Genomic DNA, 26,864 nt, shown 5'->3' on the forward strand with positions numbered 1-26,864 from the left:
ATAGATAGATAGATAGTGAAGCGGCATTTTTGTTGGATTTAAGCATGCTCCTATGGTGGATTACTGTGATAGAAATGTTAAGCGAAACTGCTTGAAATCTGGTCAGGTAAGCCAATCCAATAAATTATCAATTTTCTTAAATTGATATTTGCATGTTTACCAATATAGATAACGAGGTTCAAATTATGCATTGTTTTCAACCAACACATATAAATCTTTTTTATTTGTCTTTTAGTTGAACTCATTTTTGTTTTGATTTCAACTGATCAAACCACTCTGTACTTGTCTGGAAATAGGACTTAAGAGGTAATTAAGAGGTAGGTAATAAGTTACAGGTAAACGATTTATTTAACGGAAATATTTGATTTATGGTAAATTACTGATTTACTTTGACAATGTTGGGATGACTATTCATCTGCATATCAGTCTTACTGTATTTTTTCTTTCTGCTGAAAGATGATATGATCAGCCAACTGGAAGTCAGAAGATGTGGTGTGAACGTTTCGTACCAGTGGACTGAAAGCGTCAGACAGGCTTTGCAGACAAGTTCTGGTCGCCTGTTTGACAGCTGCTGCTGGTTCGTTTGCACATTGGAAACCGAACTGTGACTCCGGCTTTCCTAACTCAGGTCAGAGTATTGATTTGGCGTTTCCACAATAAATCTCTGTGAGTAAAAGGTCTCGTTCCGAAACCGATGGTGGAGGTGCAGAAACCTCCGATATGTACAGAGAGATTCTGTAGAGTGAGGGAAAACATCTTTGCGCAGTGTAATTATTACCCGCTCCGATAGCACTGTGGTCAGAAGGTCAAGAGAGTAGCAGGGAATTACCAAGGTGCCGAGCAGTAAGAACGCTTCACATTAAAACAAGGTTTTCCAGATGTACTGCGACCCAGAGCCTTTAAGGTGGCCTAATGGAGTGCTTCTGTCTTAGCTCACAATTTAAAAAGGGGGGCAAAAAAAAAAAAAAATCACATTAACCAGTAATACTTGTAATCCTAGTTAACGACCCTTATAATAAAAGATAGTAGCACTGTCCATATCTATTTAATACCCACCAGAGCTCAAACTGCCCATGCAAACAATGTCCTTCTTGACCATAATAATATAATATAATGAGGAGAGTTAGTCTGCATGGCTTCCCTTATTTAAGTATTATCCTGATCCTGTTAATGACTCATCCCTTTAGCAGCTCCCTGCCTCTGTCTGGCTGCAGCTAAGCAAAGCCAGTTTTATAGCAGGGGGCTGATGAAGGCAGCGCCGGTGGGGAACTCTAAGATTACTGCTCAAATTGAATAAAGGAGTCGACACATTACACCAGCTTAGATGATCCACCCCACTGCACTGATTAATTTAAAACCTTGACAACATTACACACGGCTCGCGGAGACACACAAACACAAATCACACAAATGAGTGGCATTAACCTGGCTGGCCCCTTTTTCTCTTTAACGCTGTCTGTGCCTCCTTCCTGTTCCCTTTCTCTCCCCCCCCCCTCCCTTCTCTGCACATCACAACCTTCCACGAGGGCCTCTGTTGACTTGAGTTCATTACGGCCTTGGCAGGGTTCCTCGGATGAAATTAGAAAGACAACAGGAATGACAGTGTAGCAGTGGGGCGTGTACACGGGGTGAAATCAAGAGCATGTACGTGCAAGTGTGTGTGTGTGTGTGTGTGTGTGTGTGTGTGTGTGTGTCCGGTGAACAAATCCAATCTTCTCTGATTCATGAGCAAGCTTGTCTGCATGCATTTGTGATACACTTCCTTTTAGCATATGAGGAGAGCGAATAGCTTCTGACGGGGGGGAACACAGCTTGAACACAACTCTCTGGGACAAAGTCACAACGGCTCTTTTAGCGGGACCGGTTACTGCGGACAGCGCGGCCCCCCCGAGTTCATGTAGGCGCTCAACAAGCTAGTGACACAGCTGCATACCTCTAAGACAGCAGCGGTAGCAGCGGCGTATCTCAGCCTCTTTGATAAACCGAACCGAAATGGCAAGGTCACAAATATCTGGCCGTCAGTTCTTTTTAAAGTTTGGAGTTTTTTTTCCCCTCGCTTGACGTTAACCCATTAAACCTTAAGTTCTCTCCAAAGAGGTGTCTAAATAAATGTTTATGGCATTTACATTTGTCTCTGGAAAAGGAAGAGACCTGAGTAACATGAGCCATGTTTTCTGCTTTAAAGGAACAATAAGTAAGACATTTATTGTGAAAGTAACCAAAATCGTTCTTGTTAGATATCCGGGATGCAAGTAACATTCCCTATAAACAATCGGTTCTCTGCATCAACAATGTCTGAGTCACGTTTTTCTCCTTTTAATCCTAGAGGTACGGTGTGGAACGACTTCGGTGCAGTGTGTAGCCCGTGTTTACTTCCTGGTTCCTGAGCCAATCATATGAGAGTTCCCAAGGTTCCCATAAGTTACTTATTGCTCCTTTAAACAAGAGGTATCAACAAAAAGCTGTGAGATGTTAGAAGGGTTCCTTGCATCTACAGCTTGTTTTAGGTCCTCCCACATCATCCCAATGAGATCTAAGATCTGGGTCTTTTCTTTTGTTCGTTCTCAGCCAGTCCTAGGTAGATTTTCTGGGGCGTTGTCATATTGCGAGGTCCAGTAGTCCATCCATCCATCCATCCATCCATCCATCCATCCATCCATCCATCCATTTTCTGACACGCCTATCCCTGTTGAGGTCATGAGGGGTGCTGGTGCCTATCTCCAGCTGTCAATGGGTCAGAGGCGGGGTACACCCTGGACAGGTCCCCAGTCTATCGCAGGGCGGTCCAGTTCTCCTTTAGTTTTAATTATTTTGTTTCCAGATGGTCTATTTCCGTAAAGATCCTCTGATTGAATTCATGGTTGTGAGCTGACCAGGTCCTACTAGCGAAGCATCAGCAAAACATGATACTTCCGGCTTTATGCTTCACAGCTGCTGTGGGATCCTTTAACTGGAATGGCTCTCCCTCGCATAAGTCCCATGAAAGTTAAACTTTATAATTTTACAGTCATGCACTATGAAATCCACAGTAACAGTTTCTGCTGTAGGGATCATGACATTTTAGGTTTTCCTTTCTTCTTCTTTTTATCATCTTGCGGTCTGATTTCAGGCCAACCTGCCAAGAGGACTGGACCTTGGCATCTGGCCAGTTGTTCTGAATGTCATCTTGTTTGGGCTGAGAAAAAAAAAAAGACAACGTTTTATTTTCAGACTAAACCAATTTTTTCTGTCCCTTTGGAATTCAATGTCCCAGAATCTGTAGGAAGAATGGAGAAGCACCGAGTCCAAGTTTCCACAGTGTGTGAATTGGGGAGCCATGTCATCTGTTGGTATTGGTCCATGGTGGTTTCTTCTGCAGGGCTTTTCTCCTACCTTCATTGCCACGAGTACTGGTACCTCATTTAATGATCACAGTATCGCTCTGCTTGACTGGCTAGTCCATTTGCTTGACCAAAACCCCGAAGAGAATCTACAGAGCATCGTAAAGAGAACGATAAGAGACCAGAACCAACACAACCGATGAGCTGAAGGCTGCTATCAAACCACCCGGGTTTCCTTAACATCTCAGCAGAACCACTGGCTGATCAGCTCCATGCCCCGCTGCACTGATGCAGTAATTCAGGCAAGAGCAGACAAGTATGGAGTACAAACCATTCAGGAGTCCTACACATCTGTACTGAAAATCCTTTCTATTGGTCTGATGTAATATTCTAATTTTCTAACAAACTGAATATTTGGGTTTTTGTTTGCTGTAAGCTTCAATCATCAATATTAATAAACTTCTGAAATGTTTCCTTTGGTGTGCAATCCAGCTATATTACCTTTAACTTTTGAATTGATTTCATATAATGTTTACATTTAAAAGATATTCTGATTCATGGAGATTCGTTGGTCAGTTCCTTAAAAGCAATTAAAAAAAAAAAGGTAAGGATTCTGTTTGGAAGACTCATGAATGAACATTATCCTGTTGTACTTCTTGTTACCATCCAATTAAAAGATTTAATGGTGTAATTATACGCTATAAAATGGAAACAATAAAAAAAATATAGCAGGTGTTCAACCCCACACGATTTACAGCATGGGGTGTGAATGGCTGTAATTGTGCAGTGCAGTGACCTCAGGTGACCCAGGGTGTTAGCTGTTATACAGAAATATAACAAAACAGTAAAACAGTTTAATAAAAAGTCCAAAATGTATATACCTTCCTTGGGGACATTTCATCAAGTTTAGGCAAACGTTAACCCGTGCGGAAGGCGAAATTTTCCTCAGACGTGATTTCAAGCAGCACAGTAAAATCAAGTGCCTTGTATGGCTTCAACTATGAGGGGTTAATCTTTTCTCTGGCAAGCTGCAGGGTGAGTGAGTGCAGAACAAAAGCAGGGTTTCGTCGCCCTTTAAATTCGATGTTGGTTTTTATATTGTGGTCCACGAGGACGTACTGTAGCAGCAGCGGGGGGAGAGAAAGAAAAGAAAGAGAGAAAGAAAGAGCTGCTTTCCTTGAGCTAAAAAGCTGCCTTTTCATAATTTGCTCCTTCCATCTTCACCATCAAAGCGGCAGTATCTCAGGTCCACGCGGTGTAATGTAGGACAAGTAACCCATGCTTAATATCCTGCAGTCTCCAGAGGATATGACTGTAGCCGATCCATCAGGGAGGCGCAGCTCGGATCACAATAAGCTGAGAGCTAATTAGATCTGTTTGTCATCACCAAGAAAGCTCTTTGGGTCTTCGCAGTGCAGCATATGCCCAGAACCCAAAAGTCATGCGATTTCTACACTGAATGAGTAGAGAGACGAGCTGCAGCATCGATCCCACAGGTACATCTGGCACTTTTTTTTTTCCCCTTTCTCCAGCCCATTTTGTACCGTTATTATTACCAAGGGAGATCTCCCCGTGGGCATATTAGTCAGTTGTGTTAACACGCTCTGCTGGGCTCTTGATCAGATTTTAATTACATCCTGTAGAGCAAAGAGCCGCTGTCTTTACCAGAGTTGGACAAGAAAAATCTAAATAATTTGGCCCGGAAGCTGAAGATTGGCCACCTTGCCCGGTCGGTGGTACCGGCACCGCGCAGTTTTGGCAAGGATCACGTCTGGTAGAGTCGTTCGGCTTATTTAGGGAGGATTTTTCTCCATTCTGAGAAAGAAACGTGCTGCCAGCTCAGCAAAATCATCTTTTATGTCTTCAGTTTTCTCGGGGAAAAAGAAAAAAAGAAAAAAAAGAAAAAGTCCCCTGGCCGATTTTGATGAAGGGTAAATTAAGCAAAAACTTTTAAGATTCTCTATCAATTAGGACGTTTTAAAGTTTGGGCCTAAGCTTAATTAAAACAATTTTCTCTGGTTTCCTTAAAATGATCCTATTAAGCTGAGATTTCTGTAAAACCAGACATCCACAAAATAGATTTCTGACTTCTGGAAGTGTGCATGGAGGGTTGAATGAATCTGGGCGACACGTCTCGGTCACCCTCTGAAGAAGATAAAGACGGTTTAGAGGTTCTGCGAGCAGGAAAACGTGATGAGAAGCAGATGTTGCCGTTAATTTGAAGGCGTCTTGCGTTGGGTTAATAGCTTTAGCGTCTGTCATTTTTATCTTAACATTTCATTAACATACAGTATCTTGATACCCTTTGAACTTTTCAACGTTTGGTCTGGTTACGGCCGCTTTCTTGTGCGTTTCATTGCGATTTTATGAGATGGATATGTAGCGTCCACTTCTATTCTGCTCCCCTGAATCAACGCTCTGTAGAGCGGCTAGTCTTTTTATGTCTGTGCTAGCTTCGCACATCTAGGATGAAATTTTGGTCCAATTCTTCTTTGCAAAAATACCTCCAGCTCAGTCCGATTGGATGAGGCGCATCGGCGAACATCAATTTTCAAGTCTTGCCAAAGGTTTTCAATTGGATTTAGGTTGAGACTTTGACTAGGCCATTCTAACATCATTATGATGTGATGCTGCCAAGACCACGCTTCACACTGGTGATGTGTTTAAGGTGATGCAGTGTTAGCATTCTCCCAGATAAAGTGTTTTGTAAGCAGGCCAAAAGGTTTAGTGGACATCTTTCACGTTTGCTCTGTCAGGGCTTGCAGCAAAGACGACTTCTTGTGGCTTTATGTCAACAACAGCTTTCTTCTTGTCACTGTTCCATAAAGGGCAGAAAACTGGTGCGTAACCAATAGTAGTCCTGTCAATGGCTTCTCCCACCTGAGCTGTGGATCTCTACAGCCCCTCCGGAGTTTCTCTGATTAATTATCTTTATGCCCAACCAGCCAATATATTAGTTTAGAGACACCATAGATGTTCTAAGTGGTCAAAATGACTGAATAAGAAGCTGTTAATAATGATTTAGTTGAGTTTTCTGTCTATATTTGTGATGGATTTGGGTGGAGAGAGAATATCTCCACTAGATTTCACTGACTTGTAACCAAATTTCAGTTCAGTGAGGTGTTAAGTCAAACGTGTAAAATGCTTCTCAAAATACTTTACATCTTCTGCCCATTTTTAGATTTTCATCTTAGTTTTCCCCTTCTTTAGAAAGTGCTCTTGGCCCAGTGACTTGGCATCTGCATGCCTTTCTTTCCTGGACGGTATTTTTGCTGGAGCTTTTGCTGCCATTGGCTCTGTTGACGCTTTTCAATAAAAGGCATTTGGCTGCTTTCACTGAGCCCCATTCTGCTGGATGCTTTTTCTAAAAGAGCTGCTCCAATCCCGACACGCTCCATGCGGGATGGTCAACAACTAAACACAAATGGCCAGTATTCCTCAGAGAGAAACCTTTTTTTTTGACCTACTAATAGTGTATTATTTGGAGTGAACTGGACTGCATGTAATTGTTTCTGGGTCTGACGGTAGGATTGTACTGGAATGACCTGAATTTAATCTGGACCAGATTCTATATATTTGGACAGAAACTGCAACGTTTTGTCTGAAAGTGGCCTGAAATGACAGCTGCTGGGAGTTTGTACCATCTAACCAAACTGTAATGATTTGACACTCAAAGTATGGTTTATGTATGGTTTTGTGAAACCTAAAAAAAAAACAAGAAAAAAAAAAAACATTTTGGTATTTCAAACTTTAGAATCTATCCTCATTCTTATGCTTATTTGTTAAATCCTGTCAACATTGTGCCACTTGCATTCATGAATTGGTGAAACCTGGGAAAAAACGTTTAAGTGGCATTTTTATCATCCACATAAATCAAATGTTAAACCACATAAAATTCAAACAACATCTCAAGATTCAAGTTTCATTTAAAACTTTCTGTCACTCATTTATTAACTTCTGCCAAGTATTTTTCATCAACAGTAGAACCCAGTCTGTCAAATTGAAACATCTACAGCTCAAAATACTGAACGGTTGAGGCGCTTTTACATTTGTTTTTAAGATGCGTTAAACTGAATTAGGGCAGCTGCAAGGAGAACGGAAGATCAAAGATAGAATCTGATATATTTTCCAGGCAGTGTTTTTTTTTTTCTTTTTCATTTTCAAATGCTAGGATTCAAAACAGTCACTTAAAATAAAACTCCATCATCACTCTTAACCTGCAACGTCCAGAACTTTATAGCAGCGGATGCTGCTATCTGTCCGAATGGACAGAGTCAGTGAGGGTGGCTCAGTAAAAGGCAGAGATCTCAGCCATTGGTCTGTCCCAAGGCTTGAGCACACGTTCATTCTAGTATCTTGTGGTAAGGGAAGAGGGGCAGGTCTCTGATGAAGGTGGGTATGTCCATTATGGCGGTGGCGCCTTCTATCTTCGTTGAGGCAGGAAGGAAGGTGAGCTTGGACACCTCGCCATACGTAGACTCACTCACATCCTCCTCTGCTTCTCCTTCCTGCTTTTTAGCCCCACCCTCCTCATCGTGCTCTTCCGCACCAAATCCCACCACCTGTAAAAAGACAGAGAGAGGCATAAACATGAGGACGAGGCAGTGAAAATGTCTCATCTCTGTGTTAAACCTGAACATGACAACGTTGCTTACATGCACGCTGAGTTTGCGGCTGGTTGCACCTCGATGCTCCTGGAACCAGGAGATGAGCTCATCTCGGCTCATCTGCTTCAGAGCAGCAATCTAAAAAAACAATTAATAAGCACAACAATTAAGGCATATAATCACTCTCTATTGGCAACATTTATCTGCAAACCAAATTATATGGGTGCTTATAATACGTATTACACACAATCTCTTGCTAAAGTATTCATACTCATACATATTTAGTTTAGGTGGGTGGGCCATGTTTCAGTGGAATACAGTTGTTTGTTCACTAATGTTCTCTAAAAAGCATCTGAGGCCTTCAGAGAACATCTGGATTTATAATGAGATTAAATTACACTGTGTTTACTCATTAGAGGACTTCTGAAGGAAACTAGTTGAAGTGGATTTCATTTAGGGGTATCAGGGTAAAGGAGACTAAATGCAAGTCACAATTTTATAATTTCTTTATTAAAAATTTTAAATTATGCATCATTCTGCTTCCATTTTATGCATTATTTTGAGTTGTTGCATCACATATAATCCAAAACATATGTGTTAAAGTTTACTGTTAGAAGCTGACTAAATGTGAAAACCTTTCGCAAAGGCACTGGAAGTGTGGTAAAAATGTTTTTAGATTTCAAAACAAATGTTTGAAAGTAGACAAGCTTATCCCCTGCAAAAATTGGAAGTAGGAATTCCCTTCATGGCTTGGAAACCTGCAGGAAGGGTGCTGATGCAGACTTAACAACGATGGCCTGCCTTAGAACCAGAAGAAACTGGAGCTGCATCACTAGATGGCACCAAAGTTTCAAGAATCCTGAACAGATCAGGATCAGTGAGTCCAGACTGGTCCATCACACACAAATGATGAGTGTGGATGACAGAGTTAGGGCTGATGAACAACCCAAAGGAAAACCAGCATGTTAGGGGGGGGGGAAGAAAACAGAACACCGCGTGATTAGTCTCCATCTCACCTCCTTGTTGAGTCTGTCAAACACATACTGCTGCGTCAGCACCTCGGCCCAGTTCCTGTCCACCTCCTCCCCGAGGTGTGTGTCCTCGCACTCCTTCAGCTTCACTAAAGCGGTCACCTGCATGGAGGACACAGACCACACTCCATCCACACACTGCCTTCCACAAATACAAGCAATTTAGCCGCAACGTGCAGCTGCTGCTTACACAAAGGCACCAAATTACTCCACACTTTGTAAACATAACTTCCTGTAGCCTCTTTGTGAACAGTAGAACCGATAACACACACACACACACACACACACACACACACACACACACACACACACACACACACACACACACACAGACCTGAGTGTTAAAGGCCTCCTCAGACAAAGCACCGAGCTTCTCCCCGTATGAAACCAGGAACTCCTCAATCTTTAACTCCACCAACTCGGAGCTGGGGAAGAGATGAGAGCGAGGAGATATTAGAGGCTGTGGGTTGAATTTGATCCCGTTAGTCATTTATCAGTTCCACTCCCTCCGTCCCCAGCGCCACGCAGATAAATTGTAGGTGGGGAATGGGTGAACAGTCAGATACATCATACCCCGGATCCGGGGAAAGTGGTTAAGATAGATCGGATCTTTGAAAGGGTAAAAATTGTGCTGCGGACTCACTTGAATTTAGTCGCCTGTGTTTCCACGGTGACAGAGAAACCCAGAACACCAGAGGTGTTTCTGCAGGTGGGGTAGACATGGTAACTGCAGCGGGAGACACAAAAGACGGCGGGGTAGGATTTGGAGGGAGAAACAGTCGAGAGGTAAACCACGTTTGCTTCGAGCTCGCACAGATATCCATCCATGAAAGTCTTTAAACTTGTGAAAAAACATTGTTCTGGTGTTACCGCGGCGGCCAGCGCGGGTTCAAACACATCGTTAGCTTCTTTTCTATCCAAGAGCGAAACAAAACGGGGATGTGCAGATGTGGACAAATTGTGCTGGTACCTTCACAGCTCATTTAATCTGAAACATGACTTCTTAAAAAGCTATGGTCCAATGTACAGGTGCATCCCATTAAGGCGAAACCCATTCACCCCACACAGTGAGATAGTTGAAGGGTTTCATTTGGTTTATTTCTCATGCTTTTGACATAAAAATAATGAAACCTCAAAATCCAGTTTTTCAGAATTTTACCTTAAGAGAAATAAAAATGAAAACAATCTACACAAACATTTGCTGACTGAACAGAAGACAGTCATTGCCCCCCTCCACAAGGAGGACATAGCCAAAGAGGCTGGCTGTTCATGGAGCTGCATCCAATATTAATGGAAAGTTCAGTGGAAGGAAAACCTGTGGCAGAAAAAAGGTGCACAACAAACAGTGATAGTCACGGCTTTGAGATTGTAAAGCAAAGCTTTTGGGGAGATTTACATGATGTGGACTGCGGGTCTGCTTCAAGAGCGCTTTAACATCTCTTATATAAAAGCGACTCCGAAACCAGAAACATCAGAAGCTTCTTAACTGGAAAACAGAGAAAAAAAGGACAAGACTGTTGCTCAGTGGTCCAAAGTCCTCTTTTTAAATGTAAATAAATTTAGTATTTTAGTTGGGAATTGCTGCAATGGACTGGCGACCTGTCCAAGGTGTACCCCGCCTCTTGCCCATTGACAGCTGGAGATAGGCACCAGACACCCCTGATAACCCCAAAAGGGATATACGTGTTAGAAAATGGATGGATGGATTTGGAAAGTCAGAAAGTCTGGTTGATGTCCAGTTTGAAGTTCCAACAGTCAGGGACGATTTGGGGAGACATATCCCTCTGGTGGTGTTGTTCCACTCTGTTTTTATCAAGTCCAAAGACGATGCAGCCATCTATCAGGACAATCCGGAACACTGCTAAAATAGATTAATGCAGATGCTGGTTGTATTTTCCAATAAGACTCGGTACCTTCTCACTCTGCCAAAAGCTTTGGAAGAGTGGGCCAGGCTACATGTTAGGAGATGCCGACATCTTATGAAGTACAGAGATTGCTTGTTGGTGGTGATTGCTGCAAAAGGTGCTGCCACAAAACATTACATTCAGGACGTTTTTAATCCATGCTACGTTTAGGAGCTTAATTACGTAAAAAATTCAAGCAAACCAGTAACCAAGAGCAAAGTCGGATTTCTGTTAAATATGGAATAAACAATCATAGTTATTACAGAAACTATTGTGTTTATTTATTTTTTGGTTTATTATTTATTGAACGGCATTTCAGATGTTCTCCTAAACTGTGCAGGCAGCAAAAAAAAAAACAAAAAAAACTCACCCCAAGGTCTCTTTAGTCCTGAGGAAATCAAAGCAGGGCTCCTCCATGTGCATCTGAAAAAACAACAACTCGGTCAGTACCAGAGGGACGAAGACCAGGTGGGCTGATAAGATGAAAGGACGTCTCTCTAAACACGCACCACCAGCAGCTCCATCAGGGTGTGCTCCCTTAAAGCCTTGGGCCCCGACTAGAAGAAAAAGGGAATAACACGATAATGAAGGCAAAGCAATCTGCGTTGAAAAGCAGGAAAAGATGAAAGATTTGGAAAGATGTCTGATTTGACGAGCTACAAATGCGTTACCTGATAGTAGACGGTGACCTCAGAGTTGGCGTCCCCCTTGTTTAAAGACTTGACTTTGCAGATATGATGCTTTGGAGGTAGCTCCACCACTCTGAACGTCACTGGCACCTCTGCTGGCAGCTCGGAGAACTGCAGCTTACTGCCGGACGAGAGGCAGGAAAATGAGGAGCAAACGAAATAGATAAAGAGATGAGGCATAGAGAGGGGGATTAAAATCAATAAATAACAGTGTCTATCTGATCACATGGTGCTGGTGTTCTGATTAGAAGGCGCGTTCAGAGCAAAAGCTGAACTTACTCAGTGACGTACTGCAGAAACTGCACAGATTCCTGTGGAGGAAACAATAAGGAGCAATGAATAGGCAAAGATAAGAGGGACTCAGCAACACAAGAGGGGGAAATGTCAAATACACTTTAGACTGAATTAATACAGAGGCGAACATTAGCAATCAGTCAATAGTCTGGTCAGTTTGTCTGAGTCCTGAGTGTTGTTGGCTCACGGCACTGCTGAGGTTCCCCTGCACCAGCCCCTCGGCGTACAGCTCGGCCCTGAAGCTCCGGCTGAACCCGATCAGCTCCTCGCTGGTCAAACCGGCCGTCAGAGCCTGGTACTTCTCCACCATGGACCAGCGAGAGTGCTCCAAGATCAACAAACGCACGTCCCTGAGAGAAACAGAACAGAAGGACTGGAGTGTCAGAGATGGTTAAGACAGGTGTGTGTGTGTGTGTGTGTGTGTGTGTGTGTGTGTGTGTGTGTGTGTGTGTGTGTGTGTGTGTGAGGGGGGTGGGTTGGGGTTGGAGTGTACGCAACATACTTGCTGAGTTTGTCTGGTTTAATGAGGATGTTGAAGTAGGTTTTTTTCAGCTGCTCCATGAACATGCTGAAGACATCCTCGGAGGCAGAGAAATCAGCCAGGTGGTCGACAATCAGGTGGAAGAGCAACTGCAGAGAGAAACGCGGTCAGAGAGCGGCGCTGAGAGATTCTCCGTGAACGCGGCTGTGTTTTCAGGGATGTGCACTAAACAAACCTAAAATTTCAGTAGTTGCTGACATTTTAAATGACAACACAAACACATTTGTAAACGGCAATGAGAAGAAAACCTGTTTTTTGATTTTTCTTTTTACAAATTTCAAACCCCTTTACTCTAATACCTCAAATACAATCCAGTGTAACCAACTTATTTATAACTTAGTGTCTACATGTGTGAGATAATTCACCTATACTGATAGGCTGGGCAAGGACATCATTAACCAGAGAAGGAGCCAAGAGACCCAAGACAACTATGGAGGAGCAGCAAAGAGCCAAAGCTCAGGTGGAAATATCGGTTGATGTAAAAATTGGAAGAGGTCCACTCCAAATATCTGGTAATTATTGAAGGGTGTCAAGGAGAAAACCATTAAAAAAAAGTCTTAAAGAGTCCCGTTTAAACAACACAGCAAACATATGGAAGAAGCTGCTCCGTTCAGATAAGATGAAAATTTTAACCTTTTTGGGCCTGGATTCAAAACGCTATGTTTGAAGAGAAAAATAACACTTCACATCAGTAAGAACATCTGGGCGTGGCAACAGGGACAGGGAAGCTGATAGGAAGAAGGACGACACATTATAGGAATCCTGTTAAGAGGGTGCAAAAGACTATTCGGGTCTTAGATGAGCCCAGTCAAATTCCAGACTTAAAAGTCAAACTGAGAATCTGTAGCAAACCTTGAAAACTGCTGTTTATTGATGCTCTCCAACCAATTGGTGAAATGTACCCTTTAGTTTGGGAAGCTGGTAAAGATATCTTTCAAGAGTTGCGCCTTAAACTGCTGTGAAAGATGCTTCTAAAAAATGTATTGCCTCAGGAGTGCTAAATAAAAATGCACACCACACTTATCAGATTTGATTTGTGCAACATTTTGAAAAGCATGTATCCACTAAAAAATACATTGCACTTTGTGATTGTAATATGAGCAAAACCTTAAGAGATGAGCTTTATTTTGCAAAGCACAGCGTAAACACACAACGGACGCATATCTCTGCACGGAAAGGGGAGTTCACTCACGGGCAGCTTGTGGTTGAATCCCTTCACTTTGACGATCAGACCGTGCTCGCCGGCCACCAGCTTGTACTCCAACTGCGCCACTTCAGCCTCGTAGGCCGGCTCGGCCAGGTTGTGGCCCAGGATGTTGACCATCAAATCAAACAAGACGATGCTGCAGGCCGACAGGATGAACAAAGCGATAAATACAATGGAACGCATCAGCAGGTGGACCGAAGTGAAAGTACAAACAAGAAAGAAACCCAGCAGATACAGAGTAAAGTGAATGAAACGGCCAAAAGCATAAACAAAACTGAATCCGCTGAGGGGTTAAAAAAAAAAAAGTATTAATAAACAGTAAGATGTGCTGAGAGGCTGACAGGTGGAGTGGTAAAAGCAGAACGCATAGGTCGCTTTTTCACGCTCATATCTGAGGCTGAACTTACTTCTTGGCAGATTGTTGGATTATCGGAGAGATGAGATGGAATCTGATGTAGGCTGCGGCAGGAGAGAGGGCAAACAGGTCTCAACACGTCTCTGAAGATATTAAATGTATCTATGGAAACATACTGCAAGCAGCTAAAAAAACAAAAACAAAAAAAAAACAACCATACCTTTAGGGATTTTGAATTTGTTGTCCTTCTTGTACCACAGGCAGCCCTTGTCGCCGTTGGCTATCCGGACAGGGAAGTCTGTGTCTGAGCAGTCAGAGGGCTTCAGGGTGAAGTCGGTGGCTAAATAAAGGTTCACAACAACAGTTCATCATCCATCCACTCAGGACCAACTCAAATAATGAGCAAGCAGAAACAAAGTCAGTTCGGCTGACTGGGGATGAGCATGCGGCAGGGAAAAACAGGTTTCCCTTTGACGGTGGAAACAGCGATTATGGCCCTCTTTTTTAAAAGCAGACGGCTAGGAGACCTCCATGTTTTGGTGAAAATAAACCGTGTTGACATCGTGTTCGCTGCCCGGTCAGTACCGCCTCTAAAACTAAGTGAATTTGTGAAAAATCTTTGTGTGTGCGTGTGTGTTTTTATTCGCCTGTTTAAGGCTTGTGTAGCACCGGCGCCCACAGGTACATTACAGGAGCTGCTTTCATTATTACACACAGAGGGAAAGATCAGGTGAGCTTCACCTCCAGCAGCTTTTATGTCAAGTCTAAGGAGGTAATGCACCACTCTCACCTGTCAAAGTGTGGCGACAGCATGCGGTGCACATTTTCAAACGCAATAAAATCCCTTTTTTGGCCCCAAAGGGAGCTGCTCGATATATTCAGCTAACTTAGCGTAAACTGGCACCCCCTGGGTCTAAAGATTGAAACTTTTGTTCAGTATAAATCTCAAGAGGCCTGTCTCCTTGTGATACCCGTTTTCAGTGTATTTTAGAGTTAAGAAAATGTACTTTACATTTTTCAAAGCACAGTGTAATTTATTAAAATAAATAAATAAATCTAAAATTATTAAATATGATTGGGCAACACAACTGATCATGTTATAGTTCCTTTAGGAGGAGCCTTGCAATTTGAACAAAAAAAAAAAAAAAGGCTGATCTTCAAAACCACTAATGAAATTGCTTTCAATTAACAAGAAAACGCACAGCTGTGTTTTCCTAATGTGTCCATCAAATTACAAAAAACATTTTCACAAATTAATTTTAAATGTCGGTAGTAATGACAAAAGCACGACTTAATCCTCCAATTACAGCAGTCCTAATAATTTCACAATAAAGACGGGAGAAGGTTCAAACACAAACCAGAACAAATGACAGCATTTAATTATTAAGATGGAAATCGTTGCTAACTGAGGCACTTTGAGAACCTGAGTGATCGTCACGTACAAGCAAGAAAATCCCTTTGAAGATCCTTGAAGAAATTCAATTTGCCTACAGCAGCAGTTCTCAAAGTATGAGGATTTCTGGAGAGGAGCTGGTCACCATCAGAAGGCGAAAAAACTACATTTAAAAACAGCACGAGTGAAGAACGAAGAAGTGACCCACTAAACAGGAATACAATGACATTAGCATCTTACTAACGAAGGAAATAGCTATTTCTGCACTAAACCTCTAATAAAACGCTCCGGTTTGAAAGCAACTGAGGAAAGAAGACTTCGAGTTCGCTCTCTTCTCTATCATCTACATGTTTACGTGTCAGAGAAGGGAAAAAAAATTAAAAAAACTATTTGGAAAGGAAAAATATTTTTTACAGTGGCATGTTGGCGAGGCTGCAACAGCAAAGATGTTTATTCTGTATGGCGATGGTGAGGACAGCACAACATAGCACAATTTAACCGTCACCACAATTTCAGTGTTTGCAATATCAATATGGGACAGAACTGCTTAGACAATGAGGCAAATAAGCTGCTTCACTGCAAGAACGGCAATTTTTTTTCCAATGGCACCATGTTTTGGAGATGGAAATGACAAATTTGAAGCTTTTTCCAGTATCTGGATTAGGGCTCCACAATATATCGCCAATTTATCGTCATTGCAATATAATGGATCACAATATTGTTAATGCTAAAGAATCTCCTGGAATGCAATAAGTGTGAGCTAATTATGTAAGCACCCTGCATTCAGGCTCGGTACCATTAAACATTTGTTTAACGCAACACAAAAAGTTTGAGAAGGCAAAGAGGAGGTAAAGTTGAATAAAAAAATACAACTAAGTAGTTCCATTGCCAAAACATCTCAAGTCAGACAGAGACAACCTTTTCATCATTTTCATTATAGTAGCCGAATACTCTACTCATTATGTTTGCTATGATCCTAAGGCAGAAAGACATTAACACTTACATTTTTCTCCATTTATTGCAAATTATATCATTATCACAATATCTACTAATATTATCGCATATCACAACTTTTCCCTAATATTGTACAGTCGTAAACTGGATAGATATTTGATTACATTAGTTCTATGATTGCAATGAACCAATAATAGTAGGAGATTAACACTGTTGAGTCAAGCATTTCTTTATTTTTGGTAAGTAAAATCCTCACTGTGACATGAACTGACCCTTATAGTTCAAAGGTCAGTGCTGGTAGCCCTTCTTATGACAAAATACCAATGAAGTAGCTCTCAGTTTAAAAAGGTTGGTGACCCCATAAAAGGGCTGTTTCTCTACGTGACCATCAAATTTGAGTGGACAAAGTGACACAAAAGCTAGTTTTTGACATAAAAAGGAAAATTTTAAAGAATTTTAACCGTCTTTTCTTTTTTGTTGTTTAATTGACATTTTGTTCCAGTCTTACAGATTGGTGTCAGGAAAGTTTGCCCTCCTTTTAAGGCGTCTGGGTTTTAACATCATTTGAGCACCTACAGGATAAAAAGCCTAATCACCTCTATGGTTAGATCGTCTTTTCTTCTCCCTCCGTCTTTAACAAACACAGTTGAAACTCCAATCAAACCACCATTCAATTAGAGAAAAATCTGCAAATCTTAAAGTGCGCAGTAAAAAGAGAACACACTCCAAGTCCCCCAATTAGCTCCAAAAACCAGCTGTCCTGCTTTGGGACCTCACATTCAGCTCGAATTCAAACACTTTTAACAGTTGAAAAAAATCTCCCGACAAACTGCAGAAATGACCGCATTTACTGGATGAATGAATAAAGAGCAAAAGCACAATCTTGTTTACTCCTGACCCTTTGTTGTGTAGCACATAACTGGCCACTTTCTCACTCTGCTGAGCTCAGAGACGCTTATTCACCCACCAATGAACTTGTTCTCTGGAGGAAGGTGGAGGTCACTGTTCAGCTCCATGTCTCCACTCCATCGCTCCATCCACTTCTGCTGTATGTCTGCGTAAAGTTCACACACTCATCAGCATGCCAGAAAAATAAAGGCTGTAAAATGTATCTAATTAAAGCTCTTTAATGTGACAAAGACTGGGTGTTATACGCACTTCTGCACACTTTTTAATTAAAATGTTCGAACTCTGTTGCGCTGGCTTTTGCACCACTATACGGACTTTATGACAGACTATTACCAAAGAATTTCTTGCCTTTGAGCTTCACGCTATTAAATGAAAACACACATACCTTCCACGCTGTACTGTGTGCCAAACCACTTTTCCCGGAGGGGACACTGGCCTTCGTGTTCTGGTGACAGCAGCATCAGGTTAGCGTTCTCTGGGGTTAGCAGGGCGAGAGCTGCGCCGATCACCTAAACACACGAGGAAACAGGCTCAGTTTGCAGGACGTTTTACTGCAGTCCCCTAGGCTACTTGTTTACACTGTCTCGCAAAAGTAATACAATGCACCTCCTTGAACTTTGAAACACTGTCAGGTAACTTCAAGGGATTTTATTGGCCTGCCGATGAACACCGACAGGCTAGACACGACCGTTAATTAGCAAAGCAGCCAAAACAAGCAAAAAAAATTACAGAAATTCAGACTTTAAAGGAGAGTGGGCAAAGGAAACTCAGGTTGAAACAAAAGCTTTTAAAGTCCTGTGTGAAGTTTACTGCTTTCTAGATGACACAACAAACATCTTAAAAGAGGGTGCTCTATGAAGATACAATTTTGTACTACATGTAAATTATGAGGCAGAAAAAACAACACTCTATCCTTAAGGACACATAGTAGCAGCAGCATTATGCTGTTTCGTTAAGCAGTAAGTGGGTAGTGGGTAGGCACCGCTAACCAAAACATCAGCTTTACTTACCTATATTCCACTAATAAAAAATATGAGCTTCACTAGAGCTAAACGCCTCAGTAAATAAGGAAATTAGTGGAAGCTAATGCTAACCAATGACTGTCAGTCTGTGTCACATGTCCTCAGACAAAAGATGCTGCATGCACACACATGGTGCATGACAAACTCACGCAACGCAGCATGTTTGGGACAGTAGTTGTTTTAGTTGAGGATAAATGACCTTAAAATGTAACATTTACACAGCAGTGAAAGCATTCGAGAATATTGTCTCTCTCCGTGCCCAGCAGAAAATCCTGTCGCACAATTGTATCTTCTTCTTCTTCTGTTTTTATCATGACGACGACATCGTGACATGTGTACACGCACAGTAAGCCAATATCACGCCTTCCTCTGGGTGCTGCTGAGTCTTGTGAACGTTGTTAGTGGACTTACAGTTATTGGAACCCAATAGTGGAAGATAATCGGTCTGCTAACAGTATCAAAACTTAGCAAGAATGCTAATCCGCTGAACAAAGAGGTAGTTCCAGAATTATCTGTTTGTAGATTAGCTGGACTTTGCCCACCACTGTTAGCAGGACAGGGAGGCTGGTCTGAACTTGATCCTGATAGAAAATTTGTTTAAAGCTGCGAAAAAGCTTAAGACTGGGAAAAACTCAAATTTCTTGTTTCGTTCCGGTCCACAACTCCAATGGTAGCAAACAGGAAAAAGAACGCTAACAACATCCTGTTTGCCGAAGTTAAATAATGTAATTAGTAGGGCTGCACAAATAATTGCATCTGCAATGTAATTGCAATTTTAAATGACGCAATTTCCAAATCGTAGAGGTCTGCAATTATTGGCCACGTAACAATTCTAAGATGCGTCCTATAGGTGGAGGTAATATATTTAAAGTGGGTTTGCCTCCACAAGGAAGGGAAAAGAGTTGTAGCAGTGAGATAATCTAAATTTATTACTTGTTTTAGAGTTTATATAATCATAAGGTTTTTACCAGAAACTTTCAGAAATCTCGTCCTGGTCAAACTGTTTAATACACAGACTTCATTGTTGGTTGCACTTTATATTCAACAGGGATTGATGTCAAACTCAACAAGCTATTCTCTTTATTAAGAATATTTTGATTGATAAGACCAGTGAAATTTCTTGTTTTAAATTGTCCTCATTTACAAACATCTTTATCTAGAGGCCATTTTTGTTGCTTGAGGTTAATGCAGAGAAGTCAAAAATTAAATCGGAATCACAATTATGGTTGAAATATATCGCAATTTAGATTTCTGGCAAAATCGTACAGCCCTAGTAAATAGAGAATGTTACCCACAAATCAAATAACTTTTTTGATATTCACAATCAAGTTAACTGTTTTACCTAAATATCGGATACAAACAACTCATTTTGCACCAAATAGGGAAGCAGATTTTCTCATTTCAACATTCAGTTTGAAACATGGTAATCCTCAGCAAAGAGATTTGCATTTTGCTTGCAATGTCAATGATCGCCCATGCTCTCCTCGGGCTCCAAGAAACTTTGAAGTGTAGCTAGACGGAGTAACAGCGGATGTAGTAGGTATTGCCTTTCATGGACTCACAGACGCGTCCAAGCGCGGCGAATGTGGAATCGGGGGGTTAGCTTACAGCTAGAGTTACAAAGAAAGCACATTGGTGTGTTAAAGCGGGCCGGTCAAAGTCAAAATCAAATTGGGAACCTGGGACAATATTAAAAGAATTGTTTTCATAGACCGAGTTTGAGCTGTCTTGCGAAAAGGAATACAGGAAAATGTTGGATTTCTGATGTACAGCGCTGACTGAGACATACCCTGAAAGGATTGGAGCTGTAATTACAGCAAGAAATGATTCTACCAAGTACTGACTCGGTGGAGCGGAATACAAATGTATGTCACACTTCAGATTTATTTGCACAACATGTGAAAAGTTTTCATGTTTCGTATTGTAATTTGACAAAATGTTAGGAAAAAAAAGTTCAAGGCGACTGAATCCTTCTGTAAGACATTGTGCGCGCAAAGATTTGTACATATCTGAGTCACTGAGACGGCAGACAAGATGAAAAGGCAGAATTAGATTGTAGCTCCCATCCATAACAGAAGACAGGTGCACAACTCTAACAGCGTTGCTTCTGATATGAAAAGATGTTGGCTGCAAATTATCGCAAAAAATCCAGAATGTTTTACATCTGTGTGACCCGTTTCATTAACACCTTTGTCTAAAAAGGGAAATGCTGCCTTTCAGAATAGAAATCACAGAACAGCTGAGCTACTTACTTCAGGGTTGTACTCAAACATAAGCTGGTCTCCTGTCAGAAAGTCCTCCTTAGGAAACAGCTGCATGTTTTCACAAATGTCCTCCACATACTCTATCGGGTCAATCTAACAACAAGGAAACAAAACATTTTTTCTTTCCTTTTTTTAACCAACAGAATATTTCAGGGGTCTGCTGTTCGTGCATCACTATCTGCATGTTAATATCCTTACCTGCTCCTGGTAGTGAAACTCATTAGCTTCTATCCTCTGGATCTCCTCATATATTCTGAGGACGTCAACAAACAAACAAAGTTTTAACTTTTATTCACCCAAAAGAAAAACCTCAAACCTCATCTATGCACACCAAAACAAATAAAAGCACTAAACATTAATGAGCAGACAGCAAACCAAACACATTAAATATTAGTGTTGAGGACTGCCTCCTAAAATGCAGTAAATCCATTTTTTTTTAAAATGCTGGCTCAACAACCAAAATATACTTTGTGTTATTTTGTGAGTCTGTGAATGTGAAAGTACCTTTGCTGTGGTCCGAGGGTCTGCAACATCTTCAGATACTGGAACACCAGATGAGTGACCTGTTAACACAAAAACAGGGTTATCAGACATTTAGGGGACAGATCAGGATTTTTTTATGAGAGGCTTTCTTAAAAGGTTACAAGCAACTTATATGTTGCCTGTAGCTGATGACCCTCTTGGCGTCCTAATTTAGTATTTATAATTAAGTTATTTGTTTGTCATGAAATTTGTTGGGACACTTAAATTTGTAATTGCTGTCATAAATTGCTGTAATTTTATGTGTTTAAACAGGTCTCTCTTGTAAATGAGTCTCAAGGCAATAACCTGTATAATACGAGGATTAATACAATTAATATCCATATTAGTTGGTCCTGGAGACTGAAATTTACTGGTAATCCAAGAGGGCTGAGACCAAAGCCAACATGACTTGACAGCCATATCAAAGTAGATTTGTGGAAAAGTGAAGAAATTGTTAGAACAACTGAAGGCTAACCAACAGCTGGTGAGCTAGTTGGACAATACATATTTTTATATTTATTTAACAGACTGGTTAAACAGGTAAGTTATGGTGCTAAACTTACATTAATAGATACTGCAGACTGATGAGCTGTGGCTAAGAATGCTAACCATGGCTACACAGAATTGATGCGTTCGTAACTACAGGTATGACGGCAGCTGTTGCAGTAAAGCATTTTGGTTTCATACACTTGGGTACATTCTGACCTGTACTTTTAACGTATCCGGTTTGCAGTTTAGCAAAACAGCTTACCAACAGAGTTGTTCCTGCGAAACAGAAACACTCTTACTTGCGCCGTGGTTCACGGCTTCATCTTTAATGAGGCAAAGCTTAACCTGTGGCTTCAGCCGATGGCTGTACCATGCACCCAAAGGGAAACAGGGTTGTTCCTACAATAGCTAAATTGTCTTTCATTAATAACCGACAGATGAGTAATCAAGACAAATGTGGCAGAGAAATCTAAATTCAAAGTCACCACAGACACTCCTGTTGGTTTGCGCTTCTCTAATGCGACCCAAAAGCTAACGGATACGAAAATCCCTTAAGAAGGTGTAAAACCGACCACCAGATTAAAAAACCAAAAAAAAGAGTACTTCTAAAAACGATTAACAGGACTAAAAAAAGATCTGTAAAGATTTTAGTTTTCACAATTGGCAAGCAACATTCTCACATTCTTTTAAGATCTGAAATCATTAACTGGTTTGTTGAAATCTCAGTCTATCCATCCCTTGCCGCATTCTCCGTTTACAACAGAATATTTCCAGTTAGTGGAAAAAATAGTGAAATACATAAGTTGTGTGCTTTCAATGAAATAAGAACATAGAAAGAGCCTAGTCAACACCAAATTAAATTAATTTTATTCCTTGATATTGTTCTATAGAGATAAGGCAGATATATTTTCTGCTATAAATAATCAGTCTATTTCTTCAGATCATACACCCTTACCAGCTGGAGCTGCAGGTCTTTTACCTCTGACAACGTTGTCAGGAATTTGCATTATGAATACATTGGGATCAGAGGGATTTTATAAAAAAAAACATAGGAAAAAAAAAGTTATCATTATGACTGGAGAAATAGCAATTCAAACATGCATTATCTTGAATATTTAGAGGGTGGAACCTAAAAGGAGTCTCAAAAAATATAAAAGATGGATAAAGGCATGCGGTCGACTACATGAATAGTAAAACACAATGGTGATCAACGGGGAACTAGTGAGGGTTCGTCTGAACGTAGGTAACTACAAGCAAAAGCTTAGCTTTTGTTCATAATCTCATTGTATGTTTAGCGGTTAAATTTAAAGGTAACCCTTTACACAAGTTTTGCTGTGTTTTATGTGTTCTGGATATATGCATGTTGCAACTTCTGGTTGCATAAGTTGAGTCTTTCTAAGCTAGATCAGTTAACAGGACTCCAATATTGTACAAGGCGTTCTATAGTTAGTGTATTTTAAACTTTGCACTCCTAATACAGAATGTCACTGTAAATTCTTGTTATGGATAGGTTGATGCCACCATTAAAACATATACTATAGTCACTCTGTTAAAGAGTAACTCACTCCCAAATCAACTTTTTTTGCTAATAAACTGTAAACATGGCTGTCTTCTCATGCTATTAACATGTCCTGGTCATCATTTTGACAATTTACTGCACCTGTTGACCATCACAGATGTTTTTTTTTTTAAATAATGTACATTTTTTGATGTACAACTACTTTGAAATGTTTTTTCCCCATCTTCTTTGTCTCAATGTTGGCAGATAAGGCAAAAATGCCTCTGGTAAAGCTGTGAGCTTCACCATCACCACCATGACGGCTTTGTTTGTTGGAGGTCAGATCTGCCTGCCGTACACTTCGGCGTCGGCAGAGCGATGTTACAGCTCGTGTCTCACATTAGTTCAGTTCAGACCACTGAACTGCAGTTCCACTCTGGATGATTTAAATATAAAAAGAAGGATTTGAAAGCCTTTAATACGATTAGTGTTTATAACAACAGCTAGTCGGGTATGTTTCATTGCGTAGCAACAGAATATTATGAATATATGGTGTCTTTTAAATGGAAAGGATAAGTCTTCTAAACTACTTATTTTATAGTATTGCTCTAATATTTCCAGGGGATCTTGTTAAAAATGGAGATGGAGACCGTTTATGTGTCAGTTTGAAAAAAAAAGAAGCATGCAGCTATTGCCGGCGGCTGATTGGCTGAACTATCTTTACGACCAGGAACCCTTCAGTCTCTCTAATTAACACATTATGTCATGTTTACACAGGGGGTTATGGACCAGACTATTTCTTGGCCAACACCAGTTGCCAGGCAACCAGTGGAGAAATACAGAAAGGTCACTGGCATTGACCTTGTTGCAAAGATAGAGAATGTGAATGACAAGAAAGATAATACTCCCTACAGTGAAAGGGTTTAATAATGGTGGATAAACTGCAGAAATTCACGAGATTTTTTTTTTGTGACGCAAATTCTAAGAAAGCTAAACAATTAAGTTTTAAGAATTAGCCCAGCAATTCTAACAATGATTGTCGTGTGAATGGGAACAGAATAAATCTAACATTTATGCTCTTAAAAACACCTCAGACAGTATTAATATGCCTGAAATCCGCATTTCAGGTGGTAACGGGCAGCAAAAAAAAAAAAAAAAAGAAAAAAAGAAAAGAAAAACTTGACAACCTTTTAAGGTTAAAAAAAAAGTTATGCTCAATGGTCTTAAGAAATTGCTGTCTCGAAACAGAAAAACACTGAAACATTTTAAAAAGAGAAAATGTTACCATGACAATCTAGACAGTTGCCTGCCACAAGAAGTTTTTTTGCGGAAAAGTAAGTTTTTTTGTTTAATGTGCTTCGCCTCCTTCAACATCTCTCTTCCCACTGTGTTACTGTTGAGGATCTCAGACATAGGAACATCATTACCTTCTGCACAATTAAAGGGACGACTCTCAGTAATAGTCTCTGAATCTTTAGGCAGAGTCGGTTTCTGACTGGAAAGGCTTAAAAACAAATTCAAAAGCGCTAAAATGTTTCATCACGTTCTCATGTTTTTACAGCTTAAGCTCTTTCTAATAAACCCACAGAAAATGCAGGAGTGACAAGCTTTTTTCATCTGTACAGAGCAGAGAGTAACACAGCACTGTACATCAACTATCTGTGGCTGTGCACTGCCAATTAACTAGCTGAAAGGAAATACTTCTACTCTCCCAGTGCTTTCAAGAGAAACTCTCTGGAATGGAAAGATGTCCTTTTATCAAAAGACACACAGTCCTGGTGTGGCGATTTTCTTGTATAATCTCCAGTATTCAGACAAAGGTCCAAAAAGGTCATCATTTCTAATTTGCAAATTGTCCATGTATATTTCAATAGACTCCCTGATTGTTGCAATCAGAGCATAAATATATTTTCTAAAGGAGGCATCACTGAAAACATGCATAATTTAGGGTCTAATCAGTATAGAAGATTTTTTTTTACCAATAAAATGACTATGAAGGGGGAAAACGTTGTCTTGGTTGTTAAATATCAGAATTTTTTTTTAAAGATGCAACCTGGAGGCCACAGGAGTGAAGTACCGCAGCTGAAAAAGTCGTCAGCTGAACAAGTTGAGCATGTCTCAGCAGCAATTTGATGTGAGGTATGTACTCAATGGGGAAAGCATTAGATAAATTCTTGGCTGCATGTAACCTATCCGGCTAAAGGACAGAACATTTGTCCTGCAGCCAAAACCTGGAGCTTTCATGTTTTCTCCTGCAAACCAAAGCTGATAATATGGCTCTGTCCTAAAAGAAACCCCAAACATTCAGAGAAGAGGCATATGCAACTGCATATAAAAGTGGATTGTGATTGAGTCTTTGTCACTCAACCAAAGTGACATAACAACCATCGACAACTTCTGGCTCAGATTAGTACCCCTTCACACAACACTAATCCTCCCATAGAAATTAAAATAAATCAGAACATGGATGGTCTCTCAAGGGTCTTAAAGGAGGTTCTTATGTATGCACTTCTATTTAGGCAAGATTAAAAAGCACACACACCTTAAAATTGTGCATATAGGTTGCTGGAAGACTGAGGGAAGTTGGAAGTTCCTCGGCTAAATATCAAACTTAAAATATATGATAATGAGGAGGAAAAGGGGCATGGAGTGCCTCTTCCAGCACCCTTCCCTCACGTCATCCAGTGTTTCCCATAGGATGAGAATTTACTTGTGGTGGTGGACAGTGCAGAGTCACTTTATACGGTATGGCGTAGCCTGGTGCCAATCTCTAAATCACAAACGTTACTCAAACTGTAACATATTAAGTGCTAATCGTTTACACTGATTTTGTATAATGTTACATATTTCGCTATGTCACATATACCGGAGCTCATGTCTTGCGTCTGCCTAACCTGCCTGGCACGGAGCAGCAAGTCATTTAGAGGTCAATCAGAAGCGTAGGAAAAGATTTTAGTCTCCAGATGTACAAAGCTTTGTAAACAAGCTCAATCTCAGTCAGATTAGTTGGGGTGTATCTGCGAATTTCAAATTTCAAGTCTTACTAAATATTCTCAATTGCATTTAGATCTGAACATTGATTGGGCTATTTTAACAAGTACCCCATTGCAGCTCTGCCTCTGACAGTGTTTTGGGTTGTTATCCTGCTTGAATGTCAGTCTTTTTCCAGTCTCTTGTCTTTTGTGGAGTCTAACTGGCTGCCTTCCAGGATTTTACATGTATTTTAAACTCTATTCATCTTTCTAAATCACACCTCATTCCCTGAATTTGCTGAAAAAGAGTTTTCCCACAGCATGATGCTGCCACCACCATGATTAATTGGACCAGCGTGATGTACGTTGCTTTTTGTTACACACTGAATATTACATGAAGGCCACAAATCTGTCTTATGATCTCATCTGACAAAAACACCTTCAATCACATGGTAACCGTGTCCACTGCATGTTTATTTGCAAACTAAACATTTCTTTCTTTGAACAATCGCCTTCTTGTTGCCACTCTTCCATAAAAAACATATTTGCATCGTGCACAAGTAACCACTGTCTTTTCAGCATATTTTCCCACAAGAGCTGGGTTTGGCTGCAACTCCTCATGGTTCATACTCTGCTTGCTCCACCTGTCAGTATCGCTGGATGTCTCTGTCAGCTTGCAGTTGCCAGGTGCTACTGTTTTAGACTCATCTACAACTTTGTCCCTGACCCATTTGCTTGACTGTTCACAAATGTTCTCTATGAAACATCTGAAGCCTTCACAGAACAGCTGTGTTTACGTTGCGATTGCCGGAGAAGGTTTTAATTGCGACTGAACCCCCAGTCGGTCGAGGCAGATGACCGTTCATACTGAGCCCGGTTCTGATGGAGGTTTT

General features: G+C 40.8%; 1 protein-coding gene across 2 annotated transcripts in view; it reads right to left on the reverse strand.

The window, feature by feature from the left end:
* Positions 1-7,240: 7,240 nt before the first annotated feature.
* The window catches only part of nrd1a (nardilysin a (N-arginine dibasic convertase)), a 47,717-nt gene continuing 28,093 nt past the window's right edge, over positions 7,241-26,864 (reverse strand). For both annotated transcript variants that reach the window (XM_012853927.3, XM_021311343.2), the window contains 19 exons: positions 20,995-21,053; positions 20,689-20,743; positions 20,479-20,583; positions 17,590-17,713; positions 17,263-17,349; positions 14,169-14,288; positions 14,001-14,052; positions 13,579-13,729; positions 12,348-12,475; positions 12,033-12,195; positions 11,831-11,862; positions 11,534-11,672; positions 11,372-11,419; positions 11,233-11,285; positions 9,602-9,685; positions 9,293-9,383; positions 8,944-9,060; positions 7,976-8,065; positions 7,241-7,882 (listed from right to left, as the gene is read on the reverse strand). In XM_012853927.3, the coding sequence (XP_012709381.2) occupies positions 7,664-7,882; positions 7,976-8,065; positions 8,944-9,060; positions 9,293-9,383; positions 9,602-9,685; positions 11,233-11,285; positions 11,372-11,419; positions 11,534-11,672; positions 11,831-11,862; positions 12,033-12,195; positions 12,348-12,475; positions 13,579-13,729; positions 14,001-14,052; positions 14,169-14,288; positions 17,263-17,349; positions 17,590-17,713; positions 20,479-20,583; positions 20,689-20,743; positions 20,995-21,053 (1,917 nt within the window). In that variant the 3' untranslated portion in view covers positions 7,241-7,663. The remainder of the gene's footprint in view (positions 7,883-7,975; positions 8,066-8,943; positions 9,061-9,292; positions 9,384-9,601; positions 9,686-11,232; positions 11,286-11,371; positions 11,420-11,533; positions 11,673-11,830; positions 11,863-12,032; positions 12,196-12,347; positions 12,476-13,578; positions 13,730-14,000; positions 14,053-14,168; positions 14,289-17,262; positions 17,350-17,589; positions 17,714-20,478; positions 20,584-20,688; positions 20,744-20,994; positions 21,054-26,864) is intronic.

Source organism: Fundulus heteroclitus, chromosome 19 (assembly GCF_011125445.2).
Source record: "Fundulus heteroclitus isolate FHET01 chromosome 19, MU-UCD_Fhet_4.1, whole genome shotgun sequence".
NCBI classification, from domain to species: Eukaryota; Metazoa; Chordata; class Actinopteri; order Cyprinodontiformes; family Fundulidae; genus Fundulus; species Fundulus heteroclitus.